At 42.9% G+C, this 21,673-nt stretch overlaps 1 protein-coding gene and 1 long non-coding RNA gene across 3 annotated transcripts; one reads left to right on the forward strand and one right to left on the reverse strand.

The window, feature by feature from the left end:
* Window positions 1-333: 333 nt before the first annotated feature.
* Window positions 334-1,848, reverse strand: LOC143441714 (uncharacterized). Its single transcript, XR_013109346.1, has 2 exons — window positions 1,740-1,848; window positions 334-1,310 (listed from the first exon to the last, which is right to left on the reverse strand). It is a non-coding gene; the product is annotated as an uncharacterized LOC143441714 (long non-coding RNA).
* Window positions 1,821-21,571, forward strand: Eef1akmt1 (EEF1A lysine methyltransferase 1). Of its 2 annotated transcripts, XM_076930940.1 has the most exons (6): window positions 1,821-1,907; window positions 6,783-6,945; window positions 10,884-10,934; window positions 13,212-13,294; window positions 20,515-20,795; window positions 21,288-21,571. In XM_076930940.1, exons 2-6 carry the CDS (start codon window positions 6,802-6,804, stop codon window positions 21,422-21,424), a joined length of 696 nt encoding a protein of 231 aa, XP_076787055.1. In that variant the 5' UTR covers window positions 1,821-1,907; window positions 6,783-6,801; the 3' UTR covers window positions 21,425-21,571. The 2 variants fall into 2 exon arrangements, with proteins under 2 accessions (XP_076787055.1, XP_034354175.1); XM_034498284.2 differs by lacking the exon at window positions 10,884-10,934.
* Window positions 21,572-21,673: the final 102 nt, after the last annotated feature.

Raw genomic sequence — 21,673 nt, forward strand, 5'->3', positions numbered from 1 at the left:
TGGAATTGCCAGTCCTTTCTACTTCAAAGGTTAAATAAATCTGTAGGCTCAACTTGGTCCCAATGTAAAAAATAAATAAGAAAAACTCTGCTTGTTTGTTTGTTGTTCTTATGAGACAGGGTCTTAATATGTAGCCCTGCTCTCTGTGAATTTGTTGTGTAGTCCAAACCTTAAACTCACAGAAAATTACCTGCCTTCTTTGACCACTGGGGCCTCACAACTACATATTTCTATCTTAACAGATCTTTCAAGATATGCTCTCTGCACCATTACTAAATATAAAAGTAATAATGCCTTAATTAAAATTGATTTGGAAGCATCTTTTAGATCCAGTTTGATTGAATTTTTTACTTCAATAAGGACTAGTTTGCCTTTGATAATAGTTTAGTGGTTTGTGATAAACATTTAATTACAATACATAAGTTTCACAGAGAAAATATTAACTTTTACATATTGCATGAAGTGGCCACCAACTAACAGTTTTAGATAGGTGGTGGTGACAATCTCCTTTAATGCCAGTTTTTGACACAGTTGCATGTAGATCTTTGTGAGTTTGTGGCTAGCCTGGTCTACAAAATGAGTACCAGGTCAGCCAGAACTACATCGAGAAACCCTTAAAAAAAACAAAAGGGTTGAGCTTTCTGGTGTCTTCTGACACTTTAATATTTAAAAATAGCATATAATTGAATACATGAAGATAATCATTGTGTCATACTTAAAAGGAATGGAAACTTTAAAAAATTAGGTGCAAAATAGTTTGCTTTAACACGAGGTGTTTTTTTTTTTTTTTTTTAAGTTTATTTATGTATGTGAGTACACCATTGCTTTCTTCAGACACACCAGAAAAGGGCATCAGATCCCATTACGGATGGTTATGAGCTACCATGTGGTTGCTGGGAATTGAACTCAGGAGAAGAGGAGTCAGTGCTCTTAACCGCTGAGCCATCTCTCCAGACCCATACAAGGGTTTTTTGTTTTGTTTTGTTTGTTTGTTTGTTCTTAATTAAGTCATAAAAGTGGGTGGTTTCTTCATTTTTCATTTAATAGTTTTTTCTTTCTTGCTTTTTGATAAGTTGCACTTGGTTTGAACTATTAGGTTTAATAGAGTAGTCATTCGTTCCAGCAAATCGAAATCAAAATGAACTATGGTTTCCACAGACGAAATACTACTGTATGTAGAAATTGTGACACAGTCCACTATCCAGCTGCTTATTGAATGGCACGAGCGATGACTTAAAGCTGCTCTTCCAGATCATAAAATCGATAAAGGGAGAAGAGAACGGCAGGAACAGAATGTAGTTTGCCTACCCCTAGAAAAGAAAAACAAAAAAGCACATGTGATTTGATTACTGCCGAAGGAAAGGGAGCGTTAAGGTCTATTGTGTGCCAGCTACCCTGACAGGTTGGTAAAATATGTGTTCATATACTATCTGTGAATCAACACTGAAAGCTCTCATAGATTAATGAGTTTGAAAGGTTTTTCTGAATTCCCTTATTATTATGAACCCTTTACTCAGTGATTCAATTGTAAGACTGACTCCTATTAAAAAAAAATGTATAAAAGCAAAAAGGAGAAGGAGGGATGGGATAGGGATTTTCTAGGGAGGGGGAAGGGGATGGCATCTGAAATCTGAAATGTAAATAAAATATCCAATAAAAAATTAAAAAAAAAAAAAAAAAAAAAGACTGACTCCTAAGTACCAAACGTCCTGAATACTCCAACCTAATTAAATTAAAACCTTGATTGTGGAAGCCGGAAGCTGACTGGGCGGAACTAGACGCTCATTGTCCCCTCCATCCATCGGCTTCAGCGCAAACGCGGAAGTCCCCGCCCCTCACACGTTTTTTGGCTTTTTTTTTTTTTTTTTTTTTTTCCTGGCCTTGTGACGACTGCGCATGTGTTAGTGGTGAGTGGCGGGCGCGGAGTGTGGCGGTAGAGGGTCAAGGGCAGTTTCGGATGGGTTCGGTACTAAGGCTTCGGGTCAGTGGAGACTGCGGTGTCCAAGCCGGGTCCACCCTGACCCTCTGAGACTTTCCCAGTAGGGGCCTCGTCTCTCCGGGGTCCCTGGACTTGGACACCTTGAACCGGAAACAGGTCTATAGTGCTCCGGTCGTAATGGTGCTGTAACCGGATGCGGAAAGTCTACGAAGGGTGGGGGGGAGAATATATTCGCACGCAGACATGGGAAGCCACAAGCCATGGTCTGGGGTTTGGCCGCCTGGGCTGTACATCCAAACTTACAATGTTGTGTGCTTATGGCCTGCTTTTCTGTGGAAGTTTTATTTCAGGTCATAGTGGGATTTATTATTTTGAGATGGTCTCACTGTGTAGCCAGGCTGGCCTCGAACTCAAGCTCATTGGTGCCTAGTGCTAGCGTTTTCCTCCTGTCACCACACCCAACAAGATTTATTATTTATCTTTAAATAATAAATAAATACTTAACAAAATAAGCAGTATTTAGAAAGTGAAGGGCTTTCCTCGGGCAGAGAGACTTGTATGAAAATGAAAGCACAATATTTTTATAGCTGGGTGTTAGGCATTGCATGCCTTTAATCCAGCACTCAAGAGGCACAGGCAGGCAGATCTCTGAGTTCAAAGCCAGCCTGGTCTATAGAACATTTTCCAGGACCGCCAAGGCTACACAAAGAAATCCTATCTTAGATAGATAGCCTGGTCTACAGAACAAGTTCCAGGACAGCCAAGGCTACACAAAGAAACCCTGTTTGGATAGATCAATCAATCAATAAAATAACTTAGAGAATATCTACCAGGTGTGTCCAGCCTTTTGACATTACAAAGTGACTGTCATCTACAGAGTTCAGGAACAACCAAGTTGAAAACCATCTCATTTCTAGTTACCCTGGGTGCATGTGTCTGTGAGCCACAGGTTGAGCATACCTGACAGGCCATTCTCTTCCATTCGCCTACTGGTATAGGTTTCCTTCCTGCAGTTTACTAATGACGCTGCTTTCCATTCTCTTTCTGCTTGGTTACACTGTCTCGTCCTAAATCTTGGAGAAGGTACTTAGATACTCTGTGGAAACATACAGTATTGTTAGTTTTTGTTGTTTTGGTAGATTTGATGTGTGAAAATAGAAGACTTTTGTACAAATGAAGAATCCTTACTGCTGCTGATCACTGCAAACCCCCTTTGCTTGTGGTAGTCCTCCTTCCTGTAATCCCGTTTCCATCTTTCCTATCAAGGCAAAGCGCCTTGACTTTTCACTTCTCATCAGGTTCTCCCCGGTTGCCCCGGGTGCTGAGCCACACTTCTGTAATAGAGCCATCCCCGCCATGCCATTTCTTTGTCTCTGGATTCCCTGACCTCTGCACTAAGGACATTTCGGGTTAGATTTATCTTTGAAGTAGAGGGCTGTCCAATGAACTATAGAAAGTTCAGCACCACAGCCGACCTTTATCAAACACTGGCTGCCAGCAATGCCCTTGATTATGACAACCAAACATGTTTCCAGATGTTTGTAAGTGTTTCTCCTAGAAGAGTGACTGCTGGCTCTCCCATGAGAACCACTGACCCAGAGTATGAGCCAGTGTACACTCCAGGTCAGTTTAATATAACAGCCTTTTTCAGACCTGCTTAACACAACTTCACAAACCTACTTTGATACTATTTAAAAAAAAATACAAAACAGCCACACAGAGTAACACATACCTCAGGAAGCTGAGACAGCAGGATCATGAGTTTGAGGCTAGCCTAACTACATAATGAGCTCCAGGAGAGCCTGGGCTACATAGTGAGACCCTGGCTTCTGAATTTTTCCACCCCCCCCCCCACACAAATGGTTAGTAATGACAGGAACTTTTGTCTTCCACCACTACCTTAGTAAATAGAACTTTACCAAGCATAGTTCTAACACACAGAGGTAACCACTTTTTATGTACTTTTTTTTTTATCTGTACAGTTTTGAACTTTATTTAAATGAAGTTATTCATATTTTCTGTGATTAGTACTGGGGACTAACCCTATAGTTTTGCACATGCTAAGCAAGCACTCTGCCACTAAGCCACACCTCAAGCCCTTAATAGTTTACATTTTATTACAGGATATCACTGGGTTTTGTATATGTATATTCATATTTCTATATATACATAGAAAGATTTTTTAGAAAGAGGATGAACTGTGATAGGCAAGAGTGCTATAAATGCAAAATGAAAACATTTTAACCCTTTTTCTGGAGATAAATGGGATTAAAAAATACAGCAATATATAAAAATCTTATTATACTCATGATCCTCACCTAAGAAATTTTTTGTCACCTGTCATACATAGGCATAAAGAATAATTAAACATTTACTGATAGTAACCACACATTTTCTTTTTTATTGAATGCGTTAGGGCACTTTGCCCGCATGTATGTACGTATGTATGCCATGTGCATGTCAATGCCTGCTAAGCCCAGAAGGGGGCATTGGATCCCCATGAGCTGGTTACAGATGGTTGTGAGTCAGCATGTGGGTGTTGAAAACTAAGCCTGGATCCTTTGCAAGAGCAGCCTGTGCTCTTGGCCGCTAAGTCATCTCTCCTGCCGCTATAAATCTATTTTAAATCAATTCTTTGGTGTATATTACTATTAAACATAAAGACAGATTTGCATACTAGTAGACATGCTTGATTATTTTTACATAAGGAATCAAGTCATGGCTGAATATTTACTATTGCAGGCTGTAGAGTTTCCAACATTTCCCGGAGTTGGTCAGCTTTTTGGTACGATTGTCATTAATAAGAACACTTCAAATAAGTATGTACTGTGAGTGGTAGGTGTCACATTAGTTTCACTTCAGGAATGTCACTTCCAAGACAAAATTCATTAAATGACTTTTTATGAAATGCAAGTGACTAGTTACAACAGCATTTTTAAAAATTGTTTTAAATTTAATTGTCAGAGACAATTTTTTTTTAATTATGTGTCCTTTTGTGTGTGCATGTACACTGTTTGGGGAAGCCAGAAGGCATCACTGGATTCCTTGGAGCTGGAGTTACAGTTATCAGCCTCCCAGTGTGGGTGCTGGGAGCCAAACTCAGGGCCTCTGTAAGAACAGTATGTGCTCTTGACTGCTGAACCATTTCTCCAGCCTCACAAACAACAGTTTTTAAAATCAAATATTCTAATGCAGTGCAATCTAAAATTAGTACTAAGAGTAAAAAACTGAACATAGCACAGTTCATAATGTGTTGTGTGGCTTGATGTCACGCCTTGTGTTGTGTGTGCAGCCAAGGCTGTGGTGACGTGCAGCACAGGCTGAATGAAACGACCTCAGATTCACCAGGTGCTGAGTGTTCAGTTAACTTTTGGTTGTTGCATATCTAGTAACTTTCACTGATGCCAACACTCCCCCCACCATCACACTTTTAGCTATGAAATCCCATGTATGAGGTCATAACCCTCAGTTTAAGAAGTTAAGGAACATCTAGGCTAAGTATACACAAGTTTTTCAAGGTTTTGGGCACCAGGCATTCATATGGTGTGTGGACATATGTGAAGGCAAAACACCTAAATACAAAAGAAAAACAGGTAAAGAAAAGATTGAGCACATTAAGTGTGGATGTGAGAAAGACTTCCTGTTTATTGAGATGAAAACTGTGTATCAAAGATGAATCTGGGGTCTGCTGAGATGCGTCAGTGGATAAGTTTCCTGTGGATAAGCCTGTTGCCCAGAGTTTGACTCTCAGAACGTACATGGCCAAGGCTTTTTATCAAACCTGATGCAAAACTAGAAACTCTGCAGATCCGAGAACCTCAGTAAACCCCAAGTACTAAAAACATGTAGGAAACACCCCAAGGCAGAAAGAAATAAAGAATCTTAAAGACCACTGGGAAAGAAAAACACAGAAGAACATGAGAGAGTGCTTTCATTAGAGCTCACTGTGTGTGCACACGGACATGGGTGTGGCACCATGCATATGCAAAAGTTGGAGAATTGCTCTCCAGGAGTGGGTTCCTTCCCAGTCCTATTCATTTGTTTGGTTGCTTGCTTGCTTTTTGAGACAGTGTCTCCATGTAACCCTGGCTGGCGTGGAACTAGCTGTGTAGACTTGGCCAAACTCCGAGATCCACCTGCCTCTGCCTTCCAAATGCTGGGATTAAAGTGCTGTGCCCCATGCCTGGTCATCATTCCTTCTTTCAAGGTTTCTGCTGCATCTGCCTCCTATCTCTGCCTCCTATCTCTTACCAGTACTGGGGCTAGGATATCATGCAAGCCACCCCATCTGGTTGGTTGGTTGGTTGGTTGGTTTTATTTGCATTTTATGTGTATGGGCATTTGCCTTAATAGATGTTCATGTACCACATGCATGCCTAGATCCAGTAAAGGCCAGAAGTGGGCATCACATCCTCTGGGACTGGAGTTATAGAAGGTTGTGAGCTGCTGAGGATAGAACCAGATCCTGTGGAAGAGCAGTCAGGGAATGCTCTTGACTGCTGAGCCATTTCTCCAGCCCTTCATCTGGCTTTTTTACAGGGATTCTAAAGATGATTGACCTCAGGTTACCAGGGTTACACAGCCAGTAACTTCACCTGCTAAGCCATTCCTCCATCCCCAGGAAATTTTAGATATGTATGATCTCCGTTTAAAATTCACTTCTTACTAGGCAAAGGTGGGCATGCCTTTCATCCCAGACAGGTGGACCTCTGTGAGTTTGAAACCTGGTCTACAGAGCAAGTTCCAGAACACCCGGGCTACATGGAGAAAAAAAAAAAAGTTCTCATTGTTATTTGGTGCGCATAGGAAACAAGTCCATACAACATATATTCTTGCACTGCAGGTCACAGACACTCGGTGAAATGAGTGATTCAGAAGATGACGATATACCCCAGCTTTCTTCCCATACCTTAGCCGCTCTCCAGGAGTTTTATGCTGAGCAGAAGCAATGCATCAACTCAGGAGGGGATGATAAATATAACGTTGGGGTAATAGAGGAGAACTGGGTAAGTAAGTGCATCCATGTTGGGAAGTAGTGGTGTGGTGTGTGCAGTTGTGGCACTTGTCTTCCCTCAACCTGCTGTCACTCAGGAGCTGAGAGCTCCAGGGAGCAAGGGCAGAAGGCAGACAGCATACGTATATCCTAGGACAGAATGCACAGATTTTCCTGGCTCTGACTTGCAGGCTGGCTGGTGATCAGAGAAGGGGTTTGCAGGTAGTGGGACAGTAATGTCCTGTCCACAAGGCACACCCCATTGGTTTTCATAGAACCCAACCGGTTCTGTGGTGGAAAAAAAAAAAAAAAAAGGATAATTTCAGTACAAGGTGTAGCTGAGCACCTACAATGGAAAGTTGATGAGAGAATTTTTAAGAATAGGCTAATTTCTAGTTTTATCCATTTTGTAGTTTATAGCCATATAAAAAGTAGGTTGGGGCAGGCAATGGTGCATGCCTGTAATCATAGCACCCAGGAGGCAGAGGCAGGAGGATCCAACAGCCTCAGGCCCACCATGGCTACATAGTGAGTTTAGGGACATAGCAAACCCTTGTCTCAAAAAAAAAAAAAAAAAAAAAGAAACTAAAAAATAAGTAGGAATTAAAAAAATAAAACTACTAAGGGAAACCTCTAACATAAGTATTTTGAAGTTATCAGCTGAGTAACAAAGCCTCACATTTGTCTGCTGACTGAAGTAACAGGCCCATCTTTCCCTGTCATGTGGTAAGTGGAGAAAGGTTTTATGTCTTGTTTGTTCCGTTTTGCGTTTGTGCCTGGCTGAGATCCTTTGGTGTTCTGATCACTCGTAAACCCCACTTAAAGCTACCGTGTAAAAATGTTCGCCTTCTGTACGCCACATGTTCTACCTGACCAAATGGCACTTTATCGTGACTTCCTTGTATAGTTTTATTTTTTGTTTTGTTCAAGGCTGGCCTTGAACTCCTGATCCCCTGCCTCTACCTGCAAGTTCTGGGATCACAAGAGTGTGCCATCTCATCTGACTTCTCTATGCATTTTCACTTGTTAGCTTGATCTACAGATAAATAGCATGCATTTGAAGTATTATTCTTTAGGTGGTCTGTCTTTTTCTTCAGTTTAATCTTTAGATAATTATGCAATTCTTTTCTGACTTTAAAAGTAATATATGGCTGTTGTAGAAAATATATAAAAGCATCTACAAAAGCTAGTTCCATTCTCACTACTTACTCATCTAATTTGAGGACTTTAGTTTGCTGATAAAAGTGAGGAAATATCCCAAGGGGATGTTTTTATTTTTAAATCCCAGCACTGGGGAGGCTGAGGCAGGAGGATCATTAGATGAAGGCTGTGGCAGAACAGCTATCGTTGTTATCTGTCTCTCAGTTTTAGGTTTTTGTCTCTGCCTGTTGCATCTTGGGGACTTTCTGCATTATGATTAATTTTATGTCTTTTCCTGAGAAAATGTTTGGGAAAAGTCTTAAACTTACTTAAACTTTTCTGGCCCTATTTGGAAGTCTTCCATATGCCCTGAAGATGGTTAAGCATGGATAAGCACTAATATTGGCTGGGAATCCCTAAATGAGGCCCCCAAGCAATTTCAAACAGTATAGTTGGTGTAGGGTCAGCAGAGACAACTGAAAAACTCTGACTGGCCAGGAGAAAGGCTACAGGTTCAAGGCCTCCCTTCACAGCACGTTTAGAGTTCTCTGACAATGTAGGTTAAGATAGGGGGTCGTACAGGGTGCGCCCCTGGAGGGCTAGAGCTCAGGAAATGAGATCGATTACCTAAAGTCATCTTTTCCTTCTTTATAGAGCCGTGATGACGTGATGTGGTATAAGGAGTTAGGTGTTAATATTTGCTATTCATAAAAAGATTGGTTCTTAAAATTTTTTCTGTTTGTCTCGAGTACTTTAAAACCACAAATACTGCCAGCCTAAAAGCAGGCAGTCGTAAAATAAATGTGTTTGCTTTGACAAAAACATTCTTTAGATTCTTCGAATTGGAGTTATAGGGCTAATAACAAAAATAAAATCTGTTCTATTTGTACTTTCTAGTTGTGACTGAACTTGTAAACCTGGACAAAAATCAAACACATGTCCAGAGACAAATGATATAACTGGTACTCTTTGCATAATTATTAGTCTGTCTTTGTTCTGTGAAACCTGTATAAAGAAGCAATCTGATTGCTGGTCAGTCAGAGCTGCAGAACTTCCCAGACCATGAGGCCTGACTCATTCTTCCCTCAGTGATTTTTTTTAAATCCCAGCACTCAGAAGGCTGAGGCAGGAGGATCGTTAGATCAAGGCTGTCGCACAGCCATGTCCACTGTCCCCCAGCAAGGCTGTCCTGAATTATACCACAAGAACCCCCATCTCAAAAAGCAAACAAAAATAACCAAAGAATATAGCTCATTGGTAGACCACGGCCTAGCACATATTCCATACATGTATTCCTGTGTTCCGTTCCTAGCAATGCACACACATCCACATGCACACACAGAGACACAAGAAAATTCTGGATATGGCTAGTAAAGAAAATCCAGGAGAGAGGGTTGAGAATATGGCTCATTAGTAATGTACTTACCAGGCAGGCATGAAGACCTGAGTTCAAATTCCACACTCATGTAAACAGCTGGAATCGATGATGTGCACTTGTGAGCCCAGCACTTGGAAGGTAGAGACAGGAGGATCCCTCGGGCCTACATGCAGCTAATCCAACCACATTGATGAGCTCCAGGGTTAGTGAGAAATTTGTCCAAGAAATAATAGTAAGGTGAGAGGTGAGAAGAAGATCCCAGTGTTACACACATGTGCCTCACACACAACAGATCCTCAGACCTTCCTGAGGAAGTGCAGGTCTTCCTAGAACGTTAGGATCAGAGCTACATTGGCCATTCAATAACTTGATTAGACACTAGAACTCTAGAGCTGGACACAATGGCACAAGTCTGTTACCCAGCACACAGGAGGGTGGAGGCAGAAAGGTCAGGAGCTTACGGTTATCCTCAGCAACATAGCAAGACTGAGGCCAGTCTCGTCACTGGAATTGCTGGATGTGATGGTGGCTGCCTTTAATTTCAGCACTGGGGAGGCTGAAACAGGTGGATCGCTGAATTCCAGGCCAGCCAGGGCTCTGTCTCAAAATAAAAGATAATAAATAGGTAAATGAAGGAAGAAAGAAATTATAAATCTAAAATGCTGCAAATACTTTGATAAAAATTATATTCCGCTAAGCTGTCAGTCAAGTGTGAGAACAGAAATACATTTTACACTTGCAGCACTTCCTCTCAACAGAAGCTTAACTCTAGGAAGTAAATGAAGGAAAGAAGGCATGAGCTCTGCTAGCAAGGAAGCTGTGAACCAAGGAAGGCTGGTGTGGGCTTGAGTAGGGGAAAGAGAGAGAGTAAAATGATCTTCTTCTCAAATGTCAAAGAAAATCAAACCGTAGGCCGCTGACAGTGTGGGATGAGGGAGAGTCATTTGTAGCCTCCCTGCAGACAGCTCTTGTGACTCAACCATCCCCTGATCCTCTGTGATGCAGTGGAATCAGGCTCCATAATGTCCCCTGTCCATGGCGAATCCCTGTACATACAGACATGAATTCATGCATTTGTGGAAGTGCATATGCACACTCTGCCTTCGGAAACATTTTGAAGCTTGTATTTACAAGTAAATATTCAGCCAATGCTGTGCAAACATAAGCAACCTGGTTTTCTTAGTCATAAAATGTTACTACTGATTTAAAGAATTTTGCGTACTTTCCTACCATTTGCTATTTTGAATAGCAAATTTAGTTGTCATAATTTTGAAGGCTGCCTTGTTTTGAGTAATACAGACCATTACCAGTAAACCCTTCAGGATAAACCTAGCGCATACAAGGCACTGAATTTAATTTCAGGAGTCCAAAGGAAGAAGAAAAGCATTTAGTCAGGTCTAATACCTCACACCTGTGATGTCATCTTTCCCGAGGTGCTGAGGCAGAAGAATGGCTGTGAGCTTGACATCAGTCTGGGCTACATGGTAAGTTTCAGCCCAGCCTGAGGCGTAAGCCCCATCTCCAAATAACGATTTAATACTAATAATACCAACAATAAGTTAGAGAGACACAGGCGGCTCATAACTGCTTGTAACTCTACTCCAGGAATTAAACACCCTCTTCTGGCCTCTTCGCACACGCTCGCACGCACACACACGCACACACACACACACACACACACACACACACACACACACACACACAAATAAAACTCCAAAAATAATATAAGCCAATAAACAATCAAGGATAGGGCAGTAGTAAGCAAAGCAGAGTATTCTAAGGCAGGAGTGCCAGCTGCTGTGATTCGCACTGTGGTGACAAATGTAAGGACCTCGAGCAAATGCTGGGGTAGAGGCCCAGGGGACAGCCTAGAGCATAAAGATACTTGCCAGGAAGAAAACTGTCCCGAGTGACAGCAGGTATTGTTGCTGCATTGCCCTTAACAAACTTGGGTCCTCACTGTCTGCACCCAGAACTAAACTCTACGTGGATTAAAGTGTTAAGCATAACAATTATAGAAAATATTAAGAAGCAGTATTTATGATCTAGGGTAAGGAAACAAATGATGGATATAATTGATGACAGAAAATTAGCTTATAAAGTTAAGAGACAAGGAGTGGCTGTGTGGGAGATGATGGATTAGCTTCCACATGGACTCATCAACCAAAGCCTTCATTTTCTTTTTCTGTGTATGAGTATTTGCCTACATGTATGTATATATGTATATGTATGTGCCACATGCATGCTTGGTGCCCAAGAAGGTCAGAGAAGGGTATTGGATCCCTGGAACTAAAGTCGTAGATGGCAGAGACCCACCATGTGTGCTGGAAAGGAACCCAGGGTATCCGCAACGGCGACAGGCTGTCTGAGCCACTGAGCCCTCTCTCTCCAGCCCATCAGAACACTTCATCACCTCAGGAGGAAACCTACTTCTCTTCCCTTTCGCTATCAGGGGCCTCATTCTGTGGTCCTCCCATTGCCTGGCAACCTAATGAACTTTCTGTTCTTGTTCTGTAGCCTCTTTTGAGTATCTTATAGCTGTGAAATCACATGACATGTAGGATTTTGGTCTGACTTTTTCCCCCAGTATTTCCAAGGCTCATCTACAATATAGCACTTCAGTACCTTGGTCTCTCTGGATAGACCACAGTCCACTGTGGGTACATACTGAATCTTTGTCACCTGTTGGATGGATCACAGCCCACAGTGTAGGTGCACACTGCATCTTAGCACAGCCTGCTGTGTGGGTGCACACTGCATCTTTAGCACAGCCTGCTGTGTGGGTGCACACTGCATCTTTAGCACAGCCTGCTGTGTGGGTGCACACTGCATCTTTATAACTGGTTCTTCACATTGCAGGCTTTTGGCTTTTGTCTGTATCCTTGACAGATTTTCATTACTTTAAAAATAATCTTCTAGAACTTAGAGCCCCATACATGTCAAGCAAACACTGTGACCTATGTCCTCAGATCCTGGGCAGATTTTTAAATCAAAGACTGTTTGTATGACAGCTAGATCTTGCTAGGGAAAGAGGTGGAGAAATGGGCTGACCACAGAGGAAAACCAAACCACTTTTTTCACATTAACATCATCCTTCACTTATAAATATGCATACATTAGTAAGGACCATCAGAACTTTAAGGAAAGTCACCAGTCAGGATGAAACAAAATATCAAAACTAGGGGCTGGAGAGACCACTCAGTGGTTAAAAGTACTGACTGCTCTTCCAGAGATGCTGAATTCAATTCCCAGCAACCACATGGTGGCTCACAACCATCTGTAATGGGATCCATTTCCCTCTTCTGGTGTGTCTGAAGAGCAACAGTGTACTCACATACGTAAAACAGATAAATAAGTCTTTTACAAACCCAGAAAAACTAAAGCAGGTCACAACCGTAAGGAACAAAGACAGTAACTTGGGAACCATGGAAGAGGTGAAGACAGGAAGCCGTGGAGACCACCGACCAGCCACAGCTGCCTTCAGTATGCTCTGCCTCTGCCTGGACTTGTTTGAGTCCGGTTCAGGTGGGGTACCTTCTGCCCTCAGGGGAGCATGGGCTGGTGTTAGCTCTGTGATATTAGCAGCCCTGACTACTCGATGTGTAGATTCTGTTGGTGTACTGGGGAACTGTACTGATTTAAAATAACTTAGAAGAAATGTGAATTGATTACAACTTAAATATTTGTACAGTAGTTTAGGAGGTGTGAGTTGAAAGAAGTTTATGTGAATTCTGAGATGGTGTCACCTGTCCCTGTTACAGCAGCTGAGCCAGTTCTGGTACAGTCAGGACACTGCTTTGCGACTTGCACAGGAAGCAGTTGATGCTGCTGGAGAAGGCGGCAGGTGAGATATAAATTTTATTTCTTTTTCTCGTTTGAGGAACACATGGAAACACAGTCATGTCACTTAGGAGGTACAAGTGTATAAATGAATATTTTCAATGTTCTTCCTAAATGAGATAGTTTCTTAAAAGTATGAATTACAATATGTAAATGTTGTCACATGGTTTGCCATTCATGGCTCACTCAGAACACAGCTAGGCAGTGGTGAGGCAGAGGCAGGCAGATCTCTGTGAGTTTGTGACTAGGCTGTTCTACAGAGCGAGTTCTAAAACAGGCAGGGATACACAGAGAAACCCTGTCTTGGAAAAACATAGACAAAAAAAAATCCCCAGATGCGCTGGGCAGTGGTGGCGCATACCTTTAGTCCCAGCACTTGGGAGGCAGAGGCAGAGAGGCAGAGAGGCAGAGGAGAGGCAGAGAGAGAGGCAGAGAGAGAGGCAGAGAGGCAGAGGAGAGGCAGAGAGGCAGAGAGGCAGAGAGGCAGAGAGAGAGGCAGAGAGGCAGAGAGGCAGAGAGGCAGAGAGGCAGAGGCAGAGAGGCAGAGAGGCAGAGGCAGAGGCAGGTGGATTTCTGAGTTGGAGGCCAGCCTGGTCTACAGAGTGAGTTCTAGGACAGCCAGGGTTATACAGAAAAACTCTGTCTCGAACCCCCCCCCAAAAAAAATCCTCAGATGCTCCATTACTACGTATAGGGTACAATAGGAAATCTATTCACTGTAGCTTCTCTCTGACAGACAACACACACCCCCACGCTGCACACACCCTCCTCTCTGAGACAGGGACTCATAGCTCAGGATAGTCTTTATAGCAAGCTTCATCCTCAGCATCTTAAGGGAAAAAAATATTCCTAGGGCCACACTCTATTTTTGTTTCAGCTCCTACTGAGGACTCTCCTGGCCAGCATGCTTGGGTATTTTAGCCACTTATGTTCTAGTCAGCCATTTCCTATGCTCCAGTCCCTGGTTTACAGCCTCACCTAAGTGGATCACACCCGTAGCTTCCCCAGAAGAGGTGCACAGGAGTGAGCTTAGCAAAAAATGGTTTTCATTTCCTTTCTCTGAACTATAAGAGTTCTGCTGAGTGTCTAATCCAGCTTTTGAAAATGTTTTAATTGTCACTGTTAAGAAACCCAGCATTCAAGCTGGGCAATGGGGAGACAGAGTCAGGCAGATTTCAAGGCCAGCCTGGTCTACAGTGAGAGTTCCAGAACAGCCAGGGCTACACAGAGAAACCCTGTCTCAAAACAACAACAACAAAACCAAAAAAAAAAAACAACAAAACAAAACCCAACATTCGAAAATAAAATAAATCCAACATCATTTTGAGTTTTTGTAGAAATGTGCTTCCTCCATCTCTATCCACAGCATATGTAGAAGCTTCTCTTCATTCCTGGTTTTCAGTGTCTTGGTGTGTAACTTTCCTCTAAGGCACAGACCCTAGGGAGCCCCAAAGTAGCCCTTTCATTCTTGCTTGATTTGAGGATATCTTAAATTATTTCTTTGATTTTCCCCATTGCTGCCAATGGTGGTGGTGGTGGTGGTGGTGGTGTGTGTGCCTCGTCCTGGAACTTCTGTCACTTGAGGATGGGACATGATCCTGCCTGCCATCCCCCCCTCACTGTCCACAGTGACCTGCTTCCTCTAGCTATACACCCTACTAAAGTATCCACTTCTCCCTCAAAAGAATACCCCGTCTGGATACTAAGCCTTCAACTCCTGAGCAGTGACTCCTTCCTGCACACCATGTCAGTTATGCTGAAGTGATTGTTCCTGCTTATTTGATTACTGGGTATCTACTGGACGTTAGGTGTTCTCCTGGCACATTTGCTGAGCCCTGCCTCTTCCTTCATACTTTAGGGTGGGTGGGACCCTTGGTATGCCTAAGGGTGGCCCTCATCTCTTCATTCTGTGTGGCCTGAGCTGCGGAGTAATTTCAGGGGCTACCAAGTGGTCTCTATAGTGAGGGGATCAGGATGAGCTCTTTGTCAGAAAGCTTCTGAGTCTGTCCAGTGTGCTGGCAGGAGGTCCAGGCAGGATTCCCCTAATTCCTGCCTGAGGTTACATACATCTGGTGCTGGTATTCTGGATGCTTTTAAGTTCTCTTCTCCCTGCCTTGGAGCTGGGATCGGAGCCCAGAGCCTGGCTTAGCGGCATGCTCTTCCACTGGCTACATCTAGCCATCTTCTAATTCCCATAGGGTACCACTCTGTCTTCTGCTGGGCATTTCCCTCCCAAGCATCTGCCAAGCCACAGAACATTCCTCCAGGTCTCTCTAGTCACTTCAGGTCATGGGGATATGAAAGAAAATCCTGGGAACAAGCTGTTTCTTAAATAGATCTCTCAACAACTTCTGTTTTTAGCCCCACCTTCACTCCCAGGTCTTGAGTTTCCTGGGTCTGCATTACCTTGAGCCCCCTTGGGGATGCTTCGACATAAGCCGGGGACTGCCCAGCTCCCTTGACTGCCAATGCCAGGCCAACTGAGCCAATGGCCACCCACCTGTCTGCCCTTCAGCTTCCTAAGTGTGGTGCTTCACCTCCTGTCTGCTCTTCAGCTCTTCACTCTCTGTCTGTTCCCTTTGCTCTCAGAAATGTATGCCCAAACAACAAAACAAAATGAAATTGTACTTTTTTAGCTTAACAGACTTGGATGAGACCGAATAAGTTTTTTTCCCTGTGTCTACTTAGGCTGCAGTTTTGATTTTCTGTTGCTGTTTGTTTGTTCTTAGCTTGCTGGCATTCAGCCACTGATAAATACTTGAGGTATTGGCTCATTCGGGAAGTGTGGTCCTGGCGAGTCGGCCTGGGAAGCAGCACCTGTGGCAGAGGTATGGAGGAAGGCTGTTCCCACTCACCCAGCTTCCTCTCATGGCCGGAGACCAGGGCTTATCTCTACAGCACATTTAGGGTTAAAGCTATAACAACATTTCCTTAGCTACATTGGATTTTCCTATTAATTATTAGGTAAACCATTACATATTAATTGGACACAACTTTTTTCTTTTTCAAAGAGTTTCATTTTCTTGCCTTCCTCACTCTGAGGGCTTAGATTTTAGGTGTGTACCAACAAACCTGACACCTTTTCTTCTTGAAGGGTGAATTAGTGTTTGTAGGAGGCATGGTGTACTGTACAGGCAGCACATAGTGGGGCTGCCACTGTGTGCCCGTCCACTGCACCTCAGCATCCCTGCTGTGGTCACGCCTCTGGGAGTAGCTATGTGTGTACTTTGCATTTTCTTGGGTTTTAGTTTTGGTGCTTGTTTGTTTTAGGTCATTTTATTAGGTCTTTGGGGATTTTGTACAATGCATTTTGATTATATTCACTGCCCTACTCCTTCCAGGTATCCCCACCCCCATCCACCCAACTTTATGCCTTTCTTTTCTTGTTTTAAGACATCAGGTACAGTTTGTATGGAATATGGCCTTCACTGGGGTGTGCCCAACCACTAGGGGCTTTAGCCTTACAGAAAGCTGACAGTCCCTTCACCAGCAGCTGTCAGTCCTCAGCTAGAGGTGGGACTTGGTGTCCACCTCCCCCTCTCTGTGCTGAACCTGCACAGGTCTTTTTGTTGTTGTTTTGTTTATGTTTTGAGTTAGCATCTTACTGTGGCACTCTGGCTGTCCTGAAATTCAGTGTGTAAACCAGGCTGGCTTTGAACTCACAGAGGTATGAGTCATCACACACCGGGCTGGCTCCCTGCACAGGTTTTGAGCATGCTGTCTCAAGGGCTGTGAATTTGTGTCTAACTGCCCTGTGTTCAGAAAACACTTTCCGTGTGGTCGTTTACCACCCATGGCTCTTACAGTCTTCCAGCCTCTTCTTCCCCCTGCCCAGTGATCCCTGAGCACTGGGAGGAGGGAGGATACTACAGATCTCCCACTTAGGGCTTATTCTCTACCTCATAAAGTTGCCACTGAGGCCAGAGAGGAGCCAGACACCTGGGTGAAGTCAGCCCACAGGGCCTGGCCAAGGAGGTAATTGCATGCAGTCCCTCTGGTTCCACTGCCTGCAAACCTCTACTTATTTTCATGAGAAGCAGTGTTCTCTCCTGCCTCTAGGCTCCTGCCTTTATGCCCAGTGCAAAGGCATTGTACAAGGGGCTCCTGTCCTCCCTAGGCACAACACATAGCCACAGGGAAGGGTTTATTGTCTGCTGCCTGAGCACTTCACTTATGAAGCCCTTGCAGCCTCTGTAAGAAGCTTGTCAGGTTGGAGAGTCGGGTGGGAGTTAAAAGTGATTGTTGCTCTTGCAGAGGCCCTGCATTAGGTTCTAGGCACTGACATGATAGCTCACAACTACCTGTAACTCTAGTTCCAAAGGATCTGAAATTCTCTGAAGACTATGTATACATTTGTGTACACACAGCCATGTACACACCCCAATACATACATACATACATACATACATACATACATACATACATACATAAAAATCAAGAGGGGCTGGAGAGATGCTTTGTTGTTCATTTAAAAGCACTAACTGCTCTTTCAGAGGACCTGGGTTCTAACCACCACCCACATGGCAGCTCACAGCTATCTATAACTCCAGTTGGAGAAGATCCAATGCTTTCTCCGGCCTCCATGGGCACCAGGTGTGCATGTGGTACACAGAAAACACTCATACACATAAAGTAAAAATATTTTACGTCTTTAAAAAGAAAAAGGAGGGGGCTAGAGAAATGGCTCAGTGGTTAAGAGCACTGACTACTCTTCCAGAGGTCCTGAGTTCGATTCCCAGCAACCACATGGTGGCTCACAACCATCTGTAATGGGATCAGATGCCCTCTTCTGGTGGGTCTTAAGACAGCGACAGTGTACTCACATACATAAAATAGTAAATAAATAAATCTTTTAAAAAAAAAGAAAGGAAAAAGGAGGAAGGAACATATCTCATTTTAGAAACTTACATTTAAAATTAATTCCTTTTCAAGACATACTTATTTCTGCATGTACTGTTTATATATGATGTGTGCATACTTGTTTCTGTCTGTCTGTTTATATATGACATGTGTGTATACTTGTCTCTGTCTGTCTGTACTGTTTATATATGATGTGTGTATACTTGTTTCTGTCTATACTGTTTATATATGCTGTGTGTATACTTGTTTCTGTCTGTACTGTTTATATATGATGTGTGTATACTTGTCTCTGTCTGTACTGTTTATATATGATGTGTGTATACTTGTCTCTGTCTGTCTGTACTGTTTATATATGATGTGTGTATACTTGTCTCTGTCTGTACTGTTTATATATGATGTGTGTATACTTGTTTCTGTCTGTCTGTACTGTTTATATATGACGTGTGTATACTTGTTTTTATGTGAGGGTACAAGCATACCACAGCACACACGAGGAGGCCAGGGGACAGCCTTGGGTGTCCATCTCATCTAATACTGTACATGAGGTCCAGGGATGCAAACTAAGGTCCTCAGGCTTTCCCAGAAGGCTTTACCGTGGAGCCATCTCTCTGGCCCTTAAGTCTTTACATTGGTGATGCATGCATATAACACAAATCTAGAAGTTACAAGAAAGATAAAGAGAAAAGGCTAGAAAGTCTAGCCTGTCTTCCTTGTAGTCCCAGGGCCCAGTCCTCTCTCAGAAGTCACCTATAGCTCTATACCCAGGAAAGCAGGGGTGGTGGCATACCCCAGCACTCTGGAGGTGCAGGCAGGGGCATCAGAAGTTCAGTGTTGCCACAGCTACATAGTTAAGTTTGAGACTAACCTGGCATATATGAGATTCCATCTCAAACAAACAACAGATTGGGCTAGGGTTCACTCTGAGATAATACGGTGGATTCAGGCTTTGAGTTAGCCAGGTCTAACTTTAATCATGATGTGTCCTTGATACTCTTTATATTTTTTTCCATAAACATAAGTATATTCTTTTTTTTTTTTTAAGTATATTCTTTCAGCCTCAAAATTGTCAGTTACATGAATTTTTTTGGTTTGGCTTGGTTTGGTTTTGGTTTTGTGAGGCAGGGATTCTCTGTGTAACAGAGCCCTGGAACTTTCTTTGTAGACCAGGCTAACTTCAAACTCACTGGGATTCTCCTGCCTCTGCCTCTCAAGTGCTGGGATTAAAGGTGTACACCATCATGCCTGGCTGGAGTTAGACATTTTAAATACTAGTTCCTTAGAAGTGAAGCCTGTAAACTTTTCTTTAATCATTGCTAACATTTATTTACACTGTCATTTCCTTTAAGAAAATATGAGCTTACTTTGTTCAGGGGAATTTTGGTTTCTATATTAGCAAGAAAGACATCTTTAGAGCTGATGAGATTATAAATCCTGCACTTAATTTTCAGTGGTTTTTTGGTTTTTGTTGTTGTTTTGGTTTTTTTAGACTTAAGGAACTAAGGTCAAAATGGCAGCTGTCAGTGTTAAACTGAATCCTGTTATTAGTGGCTTTTACATATAGCATGAGTTTCAAGCATTTCCATTCTTGTGTCCAATGTGTTTGTTGATCTCACGAAGAAAACTTGAAGTTTGAGCATCTGTAATAAAAGCTGTTTACAAACACTAACATTGGGAAGAAAACTTGAGATCTTTGGTGTAATTTCATGTAATATGAAAGACAGGCGCTATATTTGATGCCCTAGTGATCATGTGAACTGACAGAAACGACCTGCAGAGTAAGCAGGGCAGGCAGCCATCCCAAAACTTCTGGAGACTACGAGGCTAGTTTCCAGAACTACATAGTAAGGTATGTTAGGCTTCAGTAGATGTACTGGGTCCTTATGTACGATGTCTTCAAAAGAGACTGACCTTACACCATCATAGGATCTGCACTTCAGGGAATAAGCATATGACTTGTTAGTTGTTTTAGAAAAAGATCAGATGCAAAAGTCACAAATACTTACAATAAAATATGTCATAGACTTCACATGGATGCAGGTGTATTATATGGTGGCACAGCTCGTATACATCCGAATGTATGTAAGTTTCCTGTATGTGAAAATATGGCTTTGTTTTTGTTTTGTTTGTTTATTTGTTTTTCGAGCCAGGGTTTCTCTGTATAGCCCTGGCTGTCGTGGACCTCACTCTGGTGGAAATACGGTTAATGTAGGGTATAGAAGCTTAAGATTTAAGTGGAACCGAATTGAAATACCTTTTCTCTAGAAGCAGAAAAAAACAAACAAACCAACAGTTCCTGAGTACAGAGACTTCTAAGAAGTTTTTCTGTGCAACCTTCCTGACCTCATGCTCTGTACTTTCTTTCAGAATCGCATGTGTGAGCGCGCCCAGTGTGTACCAGAAGCTCCGGGAGCTTCATAGGGAAGACATCTCTGTATACATCTTTGAATACGACAGAAGATTCGCCATATATGGGGATGAATTTATCTTCTATGATTACAATAATCCACTGGACTTGCCTGAGGGAATTGCTGCACATAGCTTTGACATTGTGGTTGCAGACCCTCCTTACCTGTCCGAGGAATGTCTCAGGAAGACATCCGAAACAATCCAGTTCCTGACTCGGGGCAAGATTCTGCTGTGCACAGGTAGGTGCCACCGTAACAACCTATAAGAGCCTCTGTCAGGTGCTGGGTTAAGAGTTCCCAGAGATCTTGGAACTGGATCCTGAATCTGCCATTTACTACATGATCTTAACTAAGTTATGTGAGCTCTCTGCGCCCCAGAGGGCCACTGTGAACTGAGTAGTGTATTGCACATGAAGTGTTTAACATGGTCTGACCTGTGCACATGTGGATACATGTTAGATACTCTTTTTGTCTTGCCACCACCATTATGGGCACATACATGCACATGGAACATCTGTGCACCTCACAGCACATGATAAAGAGAAGTGGGGAAGTACACACTCAGCAAACACGTTAGAGGAGGTAAAGGGGGATATAAAGACTATATCCTGTGTGCAGTGGGACTGTCCCCCAATTATTCCAGGGGCCTTCATCTAGGGCCCGCCCACAGCTCAGATAAGCCATGCTTAGAGTCGCTTCTGACTCTTAGCTCACCTGGTCTGTTCTTTGCAGGAGCCATCATGGAAGAGCAGGCAGCTCAGCTCCTAGGTGTGAAGATGTGCACGTTTATTCCAGAACACTCCCGAAACCTGGCCAATGAGTTCCGCTGTTACACGAACTATGACTCTGGGCTGGACTGTAAAGCCTAAATTCACAGGGCCACAGTTCCAGTAAGGACTCCACATCCATTTCCCAATCCTCGTCCTGCGGAAACATTGCAATCTCCCCCTCTTTCTGCCCTGGCTAAGACTCCCCTGGCTTATTTTTGAAAATAAAATAAAACTTCTCATTGCTGATTCTGTCATGAGGTTGAGATTCTTACACCACCCCAGGTCTGTGGACTTAGAATGAAGAGAAATGTTGGAAGCTGTCTAATTGTTCACGTGTGAAAACAGAAT

This window comes from Arvicanthis niloticus, chromosome 3, assembly GCF_011762505.2.
Source record: "Arvicanthis niloticus isolate mArvNil1 chromosome 3, mArvNil1.pat.X, whole genome shotgun sequence".
Taxonomy (NCBI): domain Eukaryota; kingdom Metazoa; phylum Chordata; class Mammalia; order Rodentia; family Muridae; genus Arvicanthis; species Arvicanthis niloticus.